Source organism: Ornithodoros turicata, chromosome 8, assembly GCF_037126465.1.
Source record: "Ornithodoros turicata isolate Travis chromosome 8, ASM3712646v1, whole genome shotgun sequence".
Classification (NCBI taxonomy): Eukaryota; Metazoa; Arthropoda; class Arachnida; order Ixodida; family Argasidae; genus Ornithodoros; species Ornithodoros turicata.
Window position 1 is genome coordinate 29,327,948 of NC_088208.1, and position 20,083 is coordinate 29,348,030.

Below are 20,083 nucleotides of genomic sequence, written 5' to 3' on the forward strand. Positions count from 1 at the left end.
ATCTTGCACGTGCCGCAGTGTAGGACTGCGGATAATTTCGACCACCAGGGGTTCTTTTGACGTGCGCCGGAAATCTCCGCTACGCGGAGCTTGGAGCACTGCTTCCCTGAGCCCAATCTCGTTTCTAGCTGTCTATCCGTGCCCGATGACACGCGCTCCGCTGTTCGAGGCAAGTCTGCGTGCCACTGTACGTTCCATCCTTTCCATCCATCGTTCCACTCCCGCCCGAGTGACCTTTGTCCCGGGTGCCCTTCCATCCCTTGTGCCCTTGCGGTGCTCTTCCCGGGAACCTTTTTTCTTTCGCCAGAGAAAATTCTTTTCCTAAAAATTCATTTGTGTAATCGTTAAGGAAGATGGGCTCACCAATCCTGTGACTCATCTAATCAGTCAAAAATAAAAGTAATCGCCTGTAAGCACCTGCAGTCCGCAACGGCGCCCGTAACGGCAGAAAGGTCGCTTAGTGGACACCGGTGGCCCGCTTTCATGCGCCGTCCAAGCAGGCTTTGCGCGACCGACAGCCGGCAGGTGTGAGTGGCAAATCAAAAAGGTGATGCACTTAACCAGTGATGCATTGGTGGAGGTACTGCTCAAAGAGCTCGCCGTTGTCGGCATCACACAGGTGGGCAACGTCACGACTAACGCTCTGGGGGAACGTAGATGGGTAGAAATCCAGCGAACCGGTAGAGATGTAGGAAGGGAGTTGCCTCAGGACAGAAGCCGCCGATATTTCGAACAGAGACTGTTCTTCTTCAGGAGGCAACTCCCTTCCTAAGACATTTAACAGTGTTTTATGACTGAATCGACTTGTTTAATTCGCGTCTTTACGATCGTTTATTGCGCTGACACATAGCCTGTGTTCACAAGACGAGGAAAACCCAGGAAAACCCCCGGACAGCACAGCCGGCATCGGGATTCGAACACGGGTATCTCCCAGTCTCGACGTCACATGGCCACAACGCTAACCACTTGACCACGCGAGCTGGTATGCGCGTTAAATGCATCACTTCGTCCCGTGGTTGGTCATGAGCTCTTGCGCGAGCCTATCACAACGGCTTTGGAGCGCGCGAACTTTAAATATAACGATGACTGACAAGATGACGTATATGCAGGCCAGCTGGCGTATGAACTCCATAATGTAAAAGCCTGAGCCTGGGCACACAGAGGGACGTTGACACGAACGTCCCTCTGTGTGCCCAGACTCAGGCTTTTACATTATGGATAACGATAGCGATGGCTATATGAAAGTTTAAGAACGGGGCCCCGCGGAAAACAAACCATTCCCTCGTAACGCGTGCTGAAGACTCGCTGGTCTCGCGTTCGTCGGTATATCACGAGAGCACTGGGACCGTCGGTGTGGACACACTCGCTGTTCTCAGTTCACCGTTCCACGCTCAGAGAGCGCCCGCCTGGCAGTGGGAACGTAGTTTCTCCATAGGTATAAGTATCCTCCAGAGAGCAATACAAGGTATACCGGCGAAAAAAATAAAAAAAAACGGCGTGTAGCGGCATTGATAGCCTCCCTATAGAGTTTTACAAAAATGTTCTGTAACGTAATTGGAGGCCCTATGACTCAGGTGTTTACTTTGTGCTTATCCTGAGGAATGCTCTGTTGTAGTTCCAGTACGCAGAGCGGAGTTATTGTGCTCTTGTGCCAGGATATGTCCAGAAAATCGGATCCGGAAGGCGATTACAAAATTATGACAAGGCTCGTGTTTTGTTCGTTTCGCTTCTAGAGAAGGTTTTGCATCCTTGACTAGTGTTTTTGGTTCCCGGCAGGTCGTCAGATCTGCACCGGGCGACAGGTGATGCTGTTCAGTTGATACACGTGGGCCCTTGCCAGCGTTGTGGCGTCGTTTGACCAGTCTGGCTTTCGACCGAGTGCAACGCGGGTACCTATTTTTCAGGCTGAGGGCTTATGGGTTCGATGGGGTGTGGGTACGCTTCGTTGAAGTACTGTATAGCGAGGAGCGGCAAGCCTTGTTTCGTTATGGGATTTGGTTAAAGAAATGTTAGCCAAGGTTAGCTGGCTTGCTACTCCTAACTGCATTGTCTCTGTTGCTGGTGGGCTATCGTCTCCCTTTGACGTCACTTGTGGTGTACGCGCAGGGGGATGCCCTTTGTCCTCTGCTTTGTGTGTGATTGCCCTCAAAAAGTTATGCTCGCTTAGGCTGCCTGGTAGATGACCGCCACCACTATCTGCGTATACGTTGACAACACCTCTGTCTTGCTGCCGCGGGCAAGTTGCAGGGAGCCGGCGCTGAAAGCATTTCAAGATTATGATGCAGTTTCTGGCGCAAAACTGAACAGGTCGAAGGGTGTTGCACTTTTTTAAACGCCCAACCTTCGTGCGATGTTCCATATGCCCCATACGGCGCAAATTGATAGATGCACAACGCGGTACTATATACATGTCACAAGGTGCTGCATGGTACAAATCGATCACGGTGTGGTCTCACGACGTAGCCATTAATGATCGAGAATATAACAAACATGGGAGTTATCACGAGCTCGAAAGATAATGAAAAAGAAAAAAAGTTCGTTGAAATGGATGGTGATGTGACAAAGAAAGAAAATGGGGATGTGAATCACGAAGAAGTCGAACTGGCTACACCTGGACGCTTACGCAGGGAAAATACAAACAGATGAAGAGTTAAAGTGATGGAGTTCAACATATAGTTAAAAAAAGTTTCAAGTCCAAGTTTCATTTAAACGGAGCTCTCCTCTTCTTTAGATCTTTCCATCACGAGAACACGCTCGATGACAGATCCACAGTTACTAAAAAAAAGAAAAAAAAGAAGGGTGAACAGTGAAAGTCCCGCCACCGTAACCTTATATCGTGACGCATATAAAGTGTCCATCCGATGACACGGTGCAGACCTGACGACATCATTATTTTGCATCCTGCCCGTGCACCCTTATCCGCGCGTCCTCTCCGTATTCACGACGCGCGTCCGTCGGAAAGTCGATACGCCGCGGATATTTTTACACGGCTTACATTTTCTCGCTTACGAGTTTTCCAATTAGCGAAGGCGAAGGGCATTGAGGCAAACAAGTCCCTGGAAATCTCCGTCCTTTTTCATTTGCACGACGCATCGGTCCCGAAACGAAAATTGCCGCAAAACTATGGTAACAGGCGCTTATCGAGGCCGGTATACGTGGCTCACCCGCTAAACTCGATATTCGTTTGAGAGAAGGATCGATACTCGTTCAATAACGTGTTCACTTGGGGTTCTATATTAGGCACCCAATACGAGACTCCCCGCACGTCTTTTGCTATAGATCGGGACTGCATATTGATTGTTCCGGAATGTGGCGAAGAAAGCAATAATGTGGACGCTTTGGAGTGCCTGCTCTGTGTACACCGACAAGTTTTCATTTCAATAAGAACTGGGGTACAAAAAAGAGAGAGAGAGAGAAAAAAACGAACTAAACTTAGAAACCTAATCTTCACCGGAGACGGCACGAAGGTGGGTATATTTCCATTAATCTCGCAGAGCACACGGCAAACTTTCTTTTACAAAATCATTGCGGAAGCACAGCCTAAATTCCCCTCGTTTGTAGTAAAGCCAACAGTGTCTTCGTTTTCCCTGTGGTCTCTCCCACTACCCTCGATCTCTCCCGGCATTCCGGGGCTCAACGTCTGAAAAAAGCAAGTGCCACCGTCAGTCCTTCGCCAGATGGCATTGGACATGATGCTAAGCGTATACGCTGAGCACACTGACGGGTCCTCTACACCTGTAAGTTCATCGGCCGCCTTCGTTATTCCATCGGTCCAGGTGTCTCACGGGTATCGCCTGGCACACTGCACTTCGTCAACGTCCGCAGAGCTTTACGACATCTTGTCGTTCCTGCGGTATGCTCTGCGCGAGACTCCGAGAATGTGGGTGGTATACACGGACTCCAGGACAGCCCTGTAGTGCATAGAGAGCATGGGTGCGCGAGGTACATAAGCTCCAATTGTGATGGACGTCCTCAGCGATGTTCAGCGTCTGTGCGCCGTAGGTCACTCCACCACTTTTCAGTGGATCCCAGGTCACCGTGGACTAAGCGGAAATGTAGAGGCTGACAGAGTGACTGCTGCTGCCAGACAATGCCAGGCGGTGATACCGAATAGGTTGACCCGTGGTGACAGGAGGGCATTCTTGTCGGAGATGATACAACTAATGGCGGCGCAACAACATAGCCTGGACATTAGAGACAGGTCCTTGTTGCACGCCGTAGATCTAACTTTGTCGTTTTCCGTCGGAGGCCGTTTGCCCCGGCTTGCCCTCTTCTCCCTTCTGCATCGACTCTCGCCTCAATGTGGCCTTCACCCCGCAGTTCAGACACAGACTGGGGTATGCTTCAACTAGCTCGTGTTCCAACTGCGGTATGGTGGCAAGCATTCAACACGTCCTCATCGACTGCCCTCTATACAGTTCGGAAGGAGAAATGCTCCAGTCCCAAATGACCCGTATAAACAACAAGCCGCTCAGCCTTGCCGCAATCTTGGGTCCCTGTTCCAGCCCTGTGCAGCACCGTCAATGCCTGCACTCATTCTATCTATTCTTGACGTCTACCAGTCTGATTGAACTCCTCTGACCTCAGAGCTTTTGCCATGAATGCGGAGATGTGATCTTCACAGCACTACATCTCCGGTGGCCGACCAGATGAACTGCTATCCCCATCAGTTACCCCCCCCCCCTCAGCATCAGCACCCTCTTGTGTTATATTTCATTTGCGTGTGGCATGTGTGTGTAGGTGGCGTGTGTGTGTTCCTCATCTTTTTCATCGTCATCCGACTCATATATTAAGTTATTAACCCACATGCACTGAAATAAATGGTACCAGAATTGTTGCGGCGAATCACCTCATCCAATCGTCATCCATGTAGTAGTTGTCGTTGTTCTTTTATTAGGTCAAATGATTGTGAACTAGCAAACTGGTCGTTACAGAGTTGGATTGCATTGGATTGAAAAAAGATACGGAGAAAAAGACCCAAGCCCAGAAGAAGAACACTCTTCGAAATATCGGCGGCTCTGCTCCGGAGGCAATTCCCTTCACCGCTTCACGCCTACTTCGGTGTTTGTTGTGTTATGTTTCTGTGCTCTATTCTCACTGCATAAGTGCCGGAGGCGCTCTCCAAACTTCCTTTGACTTCTTCGCGCTCCAAATACAAAACAAAGCGACCACCGCATCAAGTTTGGCTTAGAAGGCATGACATAACAAGGAGCTTACACTGGATGTTATAGGCTAAATTTGAAACTGAAGTGCATCGTTCTCCCAGTCTCTAATGAAGTCACCTATAAGCGTGTAACCTTTATCACACACGCCCACCAAGCTGTTACCAAGCAATATCGGAGCAATGACCCCATATTCGGCGTCACTGTGGAGTGGAAAGAACTTTAGCCCGCTCTACATATGCCGCACAGCGTGAACCGTCAGTTTGCGTGGCCTGACGTCCCGCACACGTACAGGTGACGGCGAGGTATTTCTATCTGCTGCACTGGATATAACAGCTTCGAGGACGACTCTCCACTGTAGGCAATGCGGGCACGCGGGGACCGTTTCATGATATACTAATGACTTTATAATACAGAGCGCCTAATAACACTTATCTCTGGTGTAGTTATAGTAGAATAGTGCGAAAGGCTCGGAAAAACATTTTCATACTGACCGGAGTACGGTATTGGTGTGATTGGTATTTTTACATTCATAAACATCCGTCCAAAATAGAGAAGCCTACTAGAATAAATGGCGAACCTTTACCAAGGTCGTGCTGAAGACTGGGAGGTGGTGGGTTCGAATCCTACCCCCGGCTGCGCTGTATGAGGTTTTCCCTGGATTTTTGCGAAGACTTTCCAGACGAATGTCGGCACAGTTCCCCCTGAAGTCGGCCCAGGACTTATACTACCACCCCCGTCTCCCACTGCTTCCTGCTGTCCTCTCTCCATCTGTCTCCATCTATACGCCGCTCATAGCCACAGTTGCTCCGCAGCGCTAAAACGGAATCAAGAAAAGAGTCCAACCTTTTGCACGCAGCGGAGCGAGGTCCTACGTGTTATTTAACGAAGCTAATCTATCTAATCTAATCAATCAGTCGAAGCTAATCTGTATCAATCGGGAGCGTATCTGTTCCCCGAGCCCACAGTGTGCAATCACGACGACAAACAAAGCTGTATGCGTTATGAAGGACACAAAAGGAAAGCGCCGGGGACAATCATCTCGCGAAGGTTCTTTAGCTTTCCTAAACTCGCGTTGAATAGAAAGGACTATTACCGTCCGAGAAACGACGTTCCGTAGAATACCGCAAGTCATTCCAGGGCAACTCGCGACTTCGTCTTAAAGTAGACCAGTAATTTTTAAAACAAGTAGTTCCTCTCTTCTATTTTTTTTTTTTTTTACAAACTGTACGGGAATCGCAGTAAAACAGCCATTATGGCATACCAGCTACGCAGAGAGCAAAAGGTCAGCTATCATCGAAAAGCAATTTAAACATCAATTGCCTTTCTCTGCGTGGGCACATAAGGGAATCCTGACAATCAGCTATCACTTGTAGCCACGATCGAATGTCGGCAATACCTAGCTTCGGAAAAGCAGAGGAATTACATCGGATAGAGGGGCCTGCAGTACAGAAAAGTGCGTTTCTGAAATGGCATCTGCAGATTGCGAAAGGGCTTCGGGGATATCGCTTTCCCAGTCGCAGCGTGCACTTTAAAACTTCTATCATTGTTTGTGTCTGCGCTCTGAACAAGGCACGGGCCCTGACTTGGCATCGCTGACGAACTGTCCCTAAACGTAAATGCAACTTCATCAGGGTTGGGCCATAACACTCATATTGTTGTATCATAATATAAATACTGGCCAGAAGCAATACCTTGAATTGAATTGGAATTTGACTTGGAAATGAAAGAAAAATATGGAGACGTTAGTCCCGACCCAGTCAGGACTGGCTACTCCAAAACGCGTTTGTGGGCGGAACAATAGAGCCATAAAAAGGAGAAAAAGAAACAAACAGTAAAGAGGTAGAGTGGGTCAAGCAGAAGAAAGCATAAAGGACAAAGGGGAAAAGGAAAGGAGGAGACGTTTGGCACCGAGAAACACTCACTTTATAGTTGATACCTCAGTGATACTCAATACCTTGATTCTGAGATATTATAGTATACTTCTGCACTTGGTCGCATCGGCGCGACCTAAGTTTTCATTTTCTAACTTTCTATACATCTATCTAATCTACTTCTGCGTTTTACGCGGGTACTCGTAATACATATTGATACTCAACCTGTAGGCTTCTCACTGAGAAAGAAAAAAGACAGAAATATGCGCAATTCGTGATCTACTTGAGACGATCATGCCCCAATTCAGTTTTATTTTACGCAGATTGCAGGAGCCTTTTCCGTGAGGAAACATTTGTGAAACAAGGGCTTGGGTACATTACCGATAAAGTCAACCGGTGACATTCAAAAAACAAACGAAAAACGAAAAAACGGAAACGTATTCCTCAAATAGCACAATGTATTACTCTTATCATAGCTATGTCACGACGTAATGCTACGAAATGTCAAAATTGACTGGTACCATTTACTCTCGTTCCTACTGCAGCAACGCATAAAGGTAACCCGGTCCATATGTACATACCCAAAGTCATGCAATCATATGTACATAGTAACGTATGCATTTCTCATCGTAATGAATTCTAAATAAGTAGTGTTGACGTTCAATTAATTGACTCATACAAAAGGAACCACCACGCCGATACCCACTCTTATGACAAGGTCCAACAAGTATCACACTAATTATGGATACAAGCAATAGCATTGCGGTAACCTATAATGTGCGTTACAAAATCGATCGTGATCAAGTTTAGGTCGCTGCAATCGCACAGCCACACGTCCACCGTGCAAGCTCTGACAGCCGGCATAATTCGCATCTGCATACGTCTGTCAATGCCACTACACTTGGCTTGCGAGCATGACACATTTATATATCCGGGTCAACTTTGCTGCTTGCTCCGCTGCGATGCAGGTAAGCTGTCACACTCGTGCGTTTATCAAATTGAAATATGCGTGTTCATGCCATCGCTGGTTAGTTTTGCACTGACTTGATATTTTGTCGTCTTGTGTTATGTGGACATCCCATGTAGCGTGGAAAAGTTACGAGTTGGTTATGCCCTCCGTAAGTGCTTCTTCAGAAACGATTATTTCGAGTGGGAGATTGAGCAATACTCTTCTTCTTCTTCAGCCAGGGCGATTGAGCAATACTGTGTCACTGGAACACCCTCTGTCGTCATCATCATCATCACCAATCACCATCATCTGTCTGTCACTCACCATCAATCAATCAATCATCAATCAATCACCATCATCGTCATCATCGTTGTGTATATCTTGGTGTTTGATTGCGTAAAGTTTGCCCCTTTTAATGTACGTTTCGTTTATCGAAATACCGTAAGTGTCCCGAGAGGGGGTTTCATGAGGGAGGCGGGTGTCACGCACAACATAATAAGTATTGCAATAATAACAATAATAGTAATAATAATAATTGAATGGAGTGAAATAAATTGAATTTGATAAGCGGGAATGAATTGATTCGATTGATTGCATGATTGAATTGGAATTGATTCAGTTGAATTGAATCGAAATACTTCAATTGGATTAGACTACTTCAGTTGAATTCAATAGACGAGTTCTGAAAATCCCAGAGTGCTTAGCGTCGCTTTGAACTGTGGGAATTTACTAATACGAAAGAAGCGGGTCACCTCCAAACTGTTCCAATTTCTCCTCTACCGGTCGATTGGCCACGACGTGTCAAGGTCAGCGAAAGCGAAAGTGCCCAGGATGCAATGCGTGCGCAGAGCACTGTGATTTTCTGAACTCGTCTATTAGTCAATTGAGTTCAATTGTAGCGAATTGTCCTAGTTGAGTTCAACTGAACCAATTGAATTCAATTAAACTTAATTGACCTAATTGAACTTCGCATTGAGTGAATTAAATTAGTCGCATTAAATTTCAATTGAGCTCAATTAAATTTAATTAAATTCAATTGGGTCAATTGACCTATTTAAATATCAATTGGGTGAATTGAATTTCATTCGGGTGAACTGAATTTAATTGGTGTAATTGACCCAATTAAAATCTAACTGGGTCAGTTTACCCAATTGAATTTCAATTGAATGAGTTGAATATCAATTGGGCCAATTCAATTTAATTTAGATCAATTAGGTCAATTCGTCCTATTGAATTTCAATTGAATGAGTTGAATATCATTGGAACATCATTGGAATATCTTGGGTTGAACATCATGCCTTGAATTGGCCAATTCCATTTAATTTAGATCAATTGGGTCAATATGTCCTATTGAATTTCAATTGCAGTAATTGAATTTCAATTGGATCAATTAACCCAATTCAATTCAACTTACGAAATAAAATTCAATTGGGACAATTAGATTCATATGACCCAGTTAAATTTGTCATTCAATTAGATCAATTAAACTAAATTAGTTCAATTCACCCAACTAGATTGAATTCGCTCAATTGAAATTAAATTGACCCAATTAGATCAATTGACCTAATTAAATTTAAATTCACTCAATTAAGTTCAGATCGCCCAATTGAACTTCAATTGCATTTAATTGAGCTGATTGAATTTAATTGGGTGAATTGAATTAAATTGAGTTACCCAAGTGGACCCAACTTTCTCGTGCCGCTTCCTGTCATCTTTCCCGCGCGTCACTATTTTCCTCCTACGTCGCTCACGGCTGAATGTTGGCTTTACGCCGTACTGTCGTTACAAGATACAGTGTGCCAGTAGTAGCCCCCTGTGCCCGGAGTGTGGTGTGCCAGCGACCGCACCCCATGTGATCATCGCATGTGCCATTTACAGGAGGACAAACGAAAGCAGACCCTGTATCAAATTCCTTGAAACTACCTCTAAGACCCCCTCAGCGTCGTCAGCATCATCATCATCACCATCCTTTCATTTTCCCCCAATAGCAATGGGGTAGCATTCTGCTCAATTAGCGGAAGATCCCCATATCATCGTCATCATCTATCTCTCTCTCTCTCTGGATTTCTCAACTGCCGCGTGCAGTGCTTCATGACTTTAAAATCTTGAGACCAATAATGCTTTCGTACATCAGTATTGACAAATAAATCAATAAAATCAGGAAGATTATTTGTTCGGAACGGATCATCATTGTCCGAGCCTAAACCATACATCGAGTTTTTTAAAGGACTGATCAAACAATTATTAATTCGTTCCCTCCAAGTAGCTGAACAGTTAAAGAACACTGTTATACCATATCTTAACACAGAATAACCAAGAGACTAAAGTCTCTTGGTTATATCGTCCCCCGAATGACATAAGGCGTATAACTTCTGCCATTATACAAAAGCAAGCGAATTTTTTTAACACTCACGTCAAATGCGTATTCAACTTTAAATCTGAGTCCAAATGCATACCAAGATGTTTTATGGATGACATGTAGACCATTGCCTTGCAGTCACAATTACAACACCCACCTGGTACCATGTAAGTGAAAAGGCAGATTGCATACAGTACGGTTTAGGCGACTACGAAAACAGAGAAGCCTTGATTTTACTGGGTTAACACTTATAGCATTATCAGTAAACCAATCCATAACACGTGATAATAATACGATGTTGTAATAATGTTTTATTGGTGCACAAGAACGGTCGTGACGAACAAAACGAACGTCGTGACGAATAAAAGGAAAACATTCAATGAATACCAAGCGGACTAGAGAGCTCTCGCCCAAACATATTAATGTCCGCAATTACTGACTATCTGTAATACACTAATACTCAGGATAAAAGGAAAGGAGGTACCGAACTTGCCAAACTTGACTTACAACGTTTGGAGAAATTTGTGTGTGTGTGTGTGTGTGGGGGGGGGGGGTGATATACATTTATTAAAAGGAATGGTATGCCAGACCAAGGTCGGCATGCTATTCCATTAAAAAAATAAAAAAGAAAAGAAGAAAAAAGTGAGACTCCTGGAGCGCGCATCTCAGAGCTTGGAGGGCAGGCCAGCGCACTTGTGAAAGTGCAATAAAGCACTCGCGACGGCCCATTGTTGGTGCTGAGGCATAGGGTCAAGAAGTGCGGCCAGCGTCAGTTGGTTGTGTCCGAAACGCTCGAGGCAGCGGGAAAGGATGGCGCGATCGTTTGTGTACTTGGGGCAGGTCAGCAGGAGGTGGGTGCGACGTGTTCGCAACCACTTCGAGAAATTTTTGTTATGCGGTAAAGTCGCCTTTCTCTGAGAACGTCAAAAATACTATGTACAAGAAATATCACAAATATTTTTGCGTGTGTTTGTGTGCTATTGAGTGCTTGCTTATTCGTCTATGAAGTTAACGTACACGCACTCACGTCCCAAGGCAGCGGGATCGGCCGAACCACCTTGTCGGACGTGTTCGTGACAGAACTGCTGGGCGGGCAGGATTAGTGCATACGCCGACGCTCGTGTCTATGCTTGTCTATGTCTATGACGCACCAATCAATCACACAAAGCGCCAAAAACTAATGAACAATTTCGAGACAGTGCGTAGCGTGAAAGCTGGAATGTTGCTTACCGTGAGTTGGTTGTGCCCTTCGCCATTTTAGAAGATCAGTTGTAGTTGCTTCCCCCGATCATCACCTGTAAGGCAGACAGCATTGTTAGTGGACGAAATAGGCGAACGCGGAAAATGGCGACACAACATCTGGCATGAACTATACACATACGCAATATGAAGGCCTCGTACACTAGAAAAAAAACAAAAAAAGGAGGCAGTTGAAGAGCGATAGCTTAGCAATTACTCCTTATTAGTACTAACGTAGTAATATAACATTATTATAATAGTATAGTAAATATAATACATAAATTATAATAGTATTATTTATTACTTACTCCACTTAGTAATAGCTTATAGTCCCCTGGATGGCAGTTACCCTCCATTTTGTCCCATGACTCCCGAGATTTACTACTCGCGGCTCTGATACTATTATTCATAATTTTCGCCTAAACCGCTGTGCATTTACTCCCGAAGGGGAGTATAATGGTTACGGCAACCGACGTAATCCCCAAAAGGGCTAAAATACTTGCAGTACTAGAGAACACACTAGCATTTACCACAAACTCTGTTACACGAACACTGCTTACGTCACACGTGACGTTGCGTGGAATTTAGAGCATCTCAGGTTGCAATGACCAGTCTCCTCTCTTGTTTACATTCCACTGTTATCTCTGCAATAACATCTAAACGCCCGAAATTCAAAATCAACCACAGAAGTACGGCAAGCAGTTCCTACCATGTGACCTCCTTCGAAGCTAGCGAACCAGTATACGCCACAGAACCCACCGTCTAGCGTGCGCTATCCACTCTCGGCAGAGAAGTTGACACAAAAAAAACACACATAGGCTCGTCGGACGGAATGCAGGGCAGAGTCTCCTCAGAGATGAGGACGTCTATCCCCTGCTCCGTAAGAGATAAGCGTTGATCACGAGTCCAAGCAATCGTACAGGCAATCGGCCCTATCGGCATTGAAAGGAGCCTATAATGAGAATGCTTATACACAACGGGACGTATTTATGAGCGCTTTAGAGGGGCCCTTTATTTAACGAGTTGATTACAACACTCGTTAGGTTGATGAACGTGGGCGGGCATTCGGCTGGTTCGCGGACTTGATTCACACTCGACAATCGATGTTGCGTCGTATGTAGATTGAAGTAAGGTTCGTATGCGACACGCCGTGTGAGGACCACCTTTTTAGACGGATCGCGTTTTTCGTCTCCTTGCTTGGTTATCACCGGAATTGGTGACCCCATGTTATCCTGCTGCTCGGCCCAGTAAGACATCCCCCCACACAGCGGTCTGTGACCAAAGCAGTTTTGACGTTCCTGAGCGAACATGAACAGCCTGTGAACTCAAGTCGTGCCATCCCGTTCTTCAGTGCCCCACCCTCACCCTCAACGCATTAAGCTCATCTTGTTTTTTTTGTTTTTTAAAGTCATCTTTGTCTTTAATCAATCTCATCCTTCTTTCACCGTTTGTTTATCCTTTATTTCCTAATACATTTATTTTTATTTATTTTTAATTTTTCTTTGCGGAATAGCAAGCCGACGTCCCGTTTGGCTGACCTTTCCTCCCTTTTCTCTTTGTTCTAATAAATATACCCCCCCCCCCCCACTTCACACACACACCATTTTATGAGCACGGTTGGAGTGCGGCGATCTCTTCAATCGGTGTTGACCAGGCTGGGCTAGTGTGTTTGTGTGGACATTGTTTCGGCTGTTTTCTTGAGCAGTTGGTGACGTCATGGCCATGCAAGCAGCGTACTAGACGAAACAACTTTCATCTCAACTGGGAAAGCAGTTGAGGATGATAAATTACCTTCATTATATCCACACTCCTCGAAAAAACAGAGGACAGGAGTTAAAAAAAAGAAGAAAGGAAATGAGCTACTGCTCGCCCATTCTTTTAGCATTAGCCTCAGGAAGGTTTGCGTTACGGGAATTTATTAAATATTGCGTGAGCACATTGTGTGCGCACAATCTCTTATATGAACTAAGACGCACAAAACGATCGAAACACGAGGAAGGCAATTTTCGTAGACATTCACGAATGCTTCTAGACCCCCTAGCTAAGGGGTAGCGTTCCACTCCTAGAGTGGAAAACCTCCCCACATCATCATCAGAATATATGTGTTGTTGTTGTTCTAGACTTGTTAAACGTACTTGTTTAACTTCGTGATTGACTGTCTTCAAGGCTGCCTTGTAATGCTGCGCAAGAGAGTATCTGAATAACAGGGAACGGGAGATTACACAGGCTCTGCCAAGTGAGTATTTGGTTTCACCCGAATGTAATAATGTAATGCGAGAAATGTAAACGTGACAGGCTAGTTAATGAGCGGAAAGTGAAATAATAAAATGAGAGTGAGGGCACAGGAGAAGAAAGTAGTGAGCATGCGGGCTATTTACCGGTAACTTACCAAACTCAAATTACATTGCAAATTTCCTCATGCATCGTCTTTTCTGCTCTTACATTGCAAGTAATGATGATGATGATCTAGTGGATGAATTAGCCGATGCGAGCATCATCTATCCCAAGTCCTTTGAAGAATTCGTGGTATGCGGTAAAGCCTACCTTCACTGAGAAAGACACCTTTACAATATCAAAAGGTTGCGGTTAAAAGGGCAAAGCTTGTGTTAGGACACGTTTCTGTTATTTATCTCTCTCTCTTACATTTATTATTATTATCACTTTTAAGTTGCAGAATTGGTCGGGTGCCGAATTCAATTTCTCCATGTCTTTTCTTTTTTAATTTGCTTATCAACTTATCAATTTCGTCCCCTTTTTTTTACATTCAACTCAGACTCAACTCAACAACAACAACAACAAATAAGTTAATGATAATGAATGGGGAAATCCGCCACGTAAAGTGCGACCCACTACCACACTCACTACACTCAACTCCAACTCAATACAAACTTTCTGAAAAGCCGTTGTCATCCATCGAAGGAAGCTGCAGACACCGACGTCATTAGAATTTACGAAGCGTGGGGCATACTCCACCGCCGTCGCCTCGCCAACGCGAAAAGGGCGGGTGAGGGGAAACAGTGTCGCGACGACGGCGATGACATTTTACCAACTTGGGCATTAGGCCAGTCGGGCAGAAGTGCCACGGCGTCTGACAGTTGCTACATCCGGATTAGAGTCCAACGAAGCGTCATGTGGAAAGGGCCCGATAGTGTTGAGCATGTGTGCAGTATGCAAAAAGTCTTTGTGAAGTCTCTGCCCACGCCAGTCAGTCTGTTCGTCCGCCTAAAGTAGTGAATACGTACGGGCTGCCCAGAGCTGTGTAAGTATGGTACCCAGAAGAGGTAACCGTGTTGCAGTTACAGTTAATTAGATGACTCGGAAAGTAGCCTAGACACAGGAAACGTTATCCTAAAGCAACAAATGCGATATTTGGGAAGTGATGCAACACCCGACGGCAGTAGAAAAAACACAGCCTTTCGAAAGAGACAGTGCAGCATACAGAAATGTACAACAAAATTGATAATCTACAGACAAAAACAAACTGTCCTTTGAGTTGGTTGTAAAGTGAAGATTTATTTGACGCAACAAACTCTGCAACGCACACGCATGAGTTAGTTGAGTTAGTTACCCGTGTTTGGAGCGATATAAGCACAGTAATTAATTTCTCTGGAAGTAATTAATTAGTAAGTAATTAGCGAGTGTTCGGGCTGGTTGGTACATGTTTCAATTAAAAAGAATTAAAAACCCCCAGTGCTGGGTAGGACAAGGACAAAGAATAAAAAGGACAAGGACAGGCACTGAGCTGCAACCAAGTGAATTTTTTTTATTTTTCCGAGCAAGCCAAAGGAGACACCCCTCTCCCCCCCAAGGGAACAACGTTTTTATTCTCTGTCCTTGTTCTACCCAGCAGTGGGGAGTTTTAATTATTTTTAATTGAAACGTGTACCGACCAGCCCAAAACACTCGCTCTATCGAAGAACATGTTTTGGCGTAACGCGCTCTCGTTGGTTGTTCCCTTGGGGGTGAGGGGGGTGTCTGCTTTGGCTTGTTCGGAAAAATAAAAATAAAAAATCACTTCGTTGGAGTTGAAAGCCGGCCCTTGTCGTTTTTATTCGCTGTCCTTGTCCTACCCAGCACTGGGGTTTTTTTAATTCTTTTTAATTGAAGTAATTAATTACACTCACTCTCGTACTTACTTGTAATGAGTTACTTCACAGCTTGACAAGTTGCATCAGCCGATGTGTAAGAAAATATAAACATATAAAATATAGTGAGGCCAGTCTAGTAGAGCTCACTCTGTATGTACGGTTCATTCATACCATTGCTCAGCTTCATATTTTTTCCTCTCTACTTTCCAGTAGAACTAGTTAGGGAATTCGAAAAGTAACGTTGTTTTGTCTGTAGTTCACCGCAAGTGTTTAGACTTGACACAGCGGTCACGTAGTCCAAGGCCTATCGGGGCTAAATCCGCACTTCCTCTTCGGATTATTCTTGTGTCCTATCGATTGTAGTAGTGCGCCACTAGTGTTTTTTTTTTTTTTTTGTCGAGCCATGTTTCGTGGACACGAACAGTAGTTCATGTTTGGAAATGTTCCGCAATACTCACACGAAGTTACTACTCATCTGCAGTACTCATCCGAACTACCTGAACTAGCGTAACACAAAGGAGTCGAATGGCAATCAAGAAGGTAGTTTATACTAAACTAACTAAACAAATAAACTACGGCAACTAAACAGCAGCGAAGCTAAAACTAAAAAATCTGCGAGAACGCGTAACGACAGCGGTTTATGTGCGCATGCGGGTATACATGTGAAATCTCTGACGTTGCGTAACGCGACACAACATTACACGACATTATTACAATAAAAGTAGTATTACGTATTTAATAGCGTATTGTCATCATTCCCACTGACCCAGTCAAGTATTACCTCTTTCCGTACACTATCAAGAAAAGGAGAAATGCGCTCACCCGTTTTCTTTCCCCGCACTTTCTTCGATGGAGCTGCGTTAATCAATCACATCACTCGTGACTTTCATCCTGCACATATACATACGAGCAGCTTATTATGTCTAAGCAAACTTTTGCGTGTTTGCACAGCTTGAACTGGACGTGATTCACAAACCAGCCCGATTTTCTAACCCTGCTGTATACCTAACGGCCTCGAGGCAGACGCAGAAAAAAAAAAGGAAGGAAATAATAGAGGCTGTGGTGATGACAGCGTCAACAGTTTTACAGTCCATGTAACACCTGGACGCTTCATTTTGACACATATGTCTTCTTTCTCCAATCACAGCGCAACGGTAAAGTGGTGTTTTCTGCAACGGAGGTTTCATGACATTATATACAAAATGTCTCTCGCCACAAACTAATATATAGCGGTCACCAAGTCGTGCCGTACCAATTTTCTCGCGCAATGCCCAAAAGATATCACGCACATTTCGAACCTTTCGAAATGCCATGCTAACTCTTCCGTACAGGTATAGAGACATGTGTGTACGCCACGGTTAACGTTTCACGTGCGCGGAGGGTTCTATACCTCGAAATAGATTGCAGATTGTAAGGTAGATAGGACTGCTTCGGCCTATAGCCTGTGATGCAATCACCAATCAAAACTCGAACATTATAAAGCAAGTAACGTGTGGGGTATAAATCCTGAAGGGTTAATAATCTCTATCTGCTATTTCAACAGATAAGATGTACAATTGACATGAAAAGCGAGAAATAAGTACTAACTCGCACCTAGTACAACAATGCATAATCCACGCAAAAAAATATAGATTTAACTACATAACACACAACAAAAAATAAAAATAAATTACATTAAGTACCGAAGTAAGCTCTAAGTAAGTACATGATACCAAGTACATAATAGACAACAAAATTTATAAATAAATATAAAATACATAAAGGAAAAAGAGAGCACAACGTAAAGAATAGCTGTACACTAGAATATAGTGCACACTATTATTGAACAAGTGCAGTGCTGTAGCACAGACAGAGCTCTTTCAAGCGCTTTAGAAATGCAAAAACTGTGTTTACTTTCCTTAAACTTAATGGAAAGCAATTCAAAATTTTTGGACCAATGTAACGTAGCTCATGCAGGACGAACTTAATACGCGGCGAAGGAAACACGAAGAGAAAAACGTGACGATTGAACTATGTCAGGAGTACTTGCTGCATAGACTAAACGATGTATAAGCCAGGAAACCTTATATTTCAAAAGGGTGAAAATGTCCTTTAGCGACAACAACAAAACAAAACAAAAAAAAAAAACGCGAAAGTAATTGCTTCGTTCGAAGGAATTGACTGATTGATTTGTAAAAGAAAAAAAAAAAAACAAGAATCTTTGGCATGTTCCGCAAAGCTCTTTGCAAAGCGGCTTTTGCGGGTGGTACCGTGACTGTGAACGATGCGGCGATTGCGGGGTGAGCGTATAGTGTGGATGTAGCAGCGTAACGGACGGACGGACGGACAGGATGCACGCAACGAAATCTGTTGGAGTCGAGCGTCAGCAACAGCAGAGTCCGTGGTACCGAAGTAAAGGTTTGATGAGAGAGAGAGAAATCTTACAATACACACGTGCGCGCCGATACGCATGCGCACAGTGGGTGCCAGTGTTGTCGGCTACTTCTAACAAAATCACTCTCACCCAAAAACCTATCCGCCACCAGAAACAAACAGAAGGAGAGTCTATTCACCACACTCTCCCCATCCCCATCATCCCCATATCATCGTCATCATGTATTTCTCTCTCTCCCTCTCTCTCTCACCACACTCCAACTGGGATTTCTTGCCAACTGGGAAGGCGCTTAACGAAACTGAAATTACGTCTCCTATATGGCTAACCACGGAAGCCGCAATTCCACAGGGCGTTTCGATAACATAACGAAAACCGCAAATGGAACACATTTCATCGTAAGTGGTCGGTCCACATTACACTTTCGAGTCGTGTCCAAAAAACTGCTTCGATTCTCTAAGTGGCGCCCTATTAAAATAACGTCTTCAATAAGGGGCCGTTGTTATATCGATGCCGCACGAAATAGAAGGGGGCGCAGTTTTGAAGCGTTGGAACAGTGTTTCTCGCCGCTGTGTATAAATTGCCGCAATTTCTTCGCGTGAAGTTTGGAAGCCAGAAGAGCTGTAACCGTTTGCTATTCGACCTGGGAATATTTTCTCGTTCAAAAAGCTCCTCAAAGGTTCCTAATTTAGAGGTTAAATGTGGTGGATACATCTGTGTCATACAATGTCTAGAGCGTATAGACACTGCACATAATTTCGAAAGTGAGGAAATGCCTGCAGACCCAAGTTTTTTTATAAAACAAAGATGACGAAGATGAAAAATAGAGCGTCGTCGAACGTTTTCCATTTCAGCGGTTTGAGTGATATTTAGGCGGTTCCAGGCCACGGATGCAAATTCAAGAAGAGGGAGTTCAATAGAGAAGAAGATGGATCTCGAAAGTTTTTAGTGATTCGCGAGATGATGCCGAGTAAAGGAATGAAATGAAAGTTAAATGGCAAAGTAATTTCTTAGCGTTGCGACATCATTTCGGATGACAGGTTAACTACCGGCAAAATGTACGGTAAGCAGCAGGTCTCGGGTTCTGTTTTGCACTACAGTTCACAGAACCGTGGAACATAAATGATTCCCGAGTGCGGGGGGGGGGGGGGGGGGTATGTTTATTTTATAAAACAAAATAGGAGGGAAAGGTAAGCCTGCGCTACGGCGGCTTTCTATTCCCAGGAAAGAAAGCGAAAAAAAAAGAAAGACAAACAAAGAGGAAGCTAAGCCTGACATGTTGTTTTCGTTTGCCCTGTACCGGGAGTGGGAGAGTGTAATGTGTATGCCGAAAAAAGTGAAACTAGTAACAGAGGGGGGAGGGGGGTATATGTTTATAAAGTAACAAAGAAAAGGAAAGGTTAGCCAGGTAGAGAGCCGGCTTGTTTGCTAATCCGGAAAAAAAGGGAGAAAAGAAGGAAAGAAAGGAAAAGGAAAGAAAGAAAGAAGAAAATAAACACTAGCACTAGTACAGCAGGTTAAACAAGTAGCTATAGTCGAGAAATAGTACCAGAGAAAAAATTAGTAATTTGGGGAGTAATTACAGCTTCTAATCCCACAGGTTGCAGTTACTCTCCATATTGGCACCTTGCCACTGAAATTTATTCCTGAGAACTACAAATAGTCCCCAAAGCTCGCGTAGACTGCCGCGCATTTAGGCTGCGTTCCAATACCCCGGTTAGTCGACTGCCTAGCGGTCTAACCGGAAGTGCCGCCATGTTAAGCCTCGTTCCAAATCTCGCCAAGTCCGCTCATCAGTCGGCTACCGCCTAGTGCGTATCGATGCAGTCTAGTTATACGCCTGACCATCTGACAGCCGGGATGGCTGACAGCGGGAAACGCTCGTACCTGTTGCGCTTTTTTGATCGCTTTTAAAATGGTAAGTACACAGCACAGCGTTTGGTGGCAAATGCCTACAATCCTTTGTTCAACTTAGTTTTACGCTGGTGACATTTTACCAAAGGCGCAGGACCCCCATGGTATTTTATGTCCCTTTTCCGCT

General features: G+C 44.5%; 1 protein-coding gene and 1 long non-coding RNA gene across 8 annotated transcripts in view; one reads left to right on the forward strand and one right to left on the reverse strand.

The window, feature by feature from the left end:
• LOC135366884 (adenylate cyclase type 5-like) overlaps window positions 1–20,083 on the reverse strand; it is a 109,380-nt gene that overhangs the window by 54,596 nt on the left and 34,701 nt on the right. For 2 of the 5 annotated variants that reach the window (XM_064599849.1, XM_064599847.1), the window contains exons 2-3: window positions 16,494–16,562; window positions 11,575–11,639 (exon numbers count right to left, since the gene is read on the reverse strand). In XM_064599849.1, coding sequence (XP_064455919.1) covers window positions 11,575–11,600 — 26 coding nt within the window. In that variant the 5' untranslated portion in view covers window positions 11,601–11,639; window positions 16,494–16,562. Of the gene's footprint in view, window positions 1–11,574; window positions 11,640–12,292; window positions 12,349–16,493; window positions 16,563–20,083 lie in introns of those variants that run through there. The other 3 variants (XM_064599848.1, XM_064599846.1, XM_064599850.1) reach the window with 2 other exon arrangements.
• LOC135366886 (uncharacterized) overlaps window positions 1–20,083 on the forward strand; it is a 211,484-nt gene that overhangs the window by 46,374 nt on the left and 145,027 nt on the right. The window lies entirely within an intron of this gene.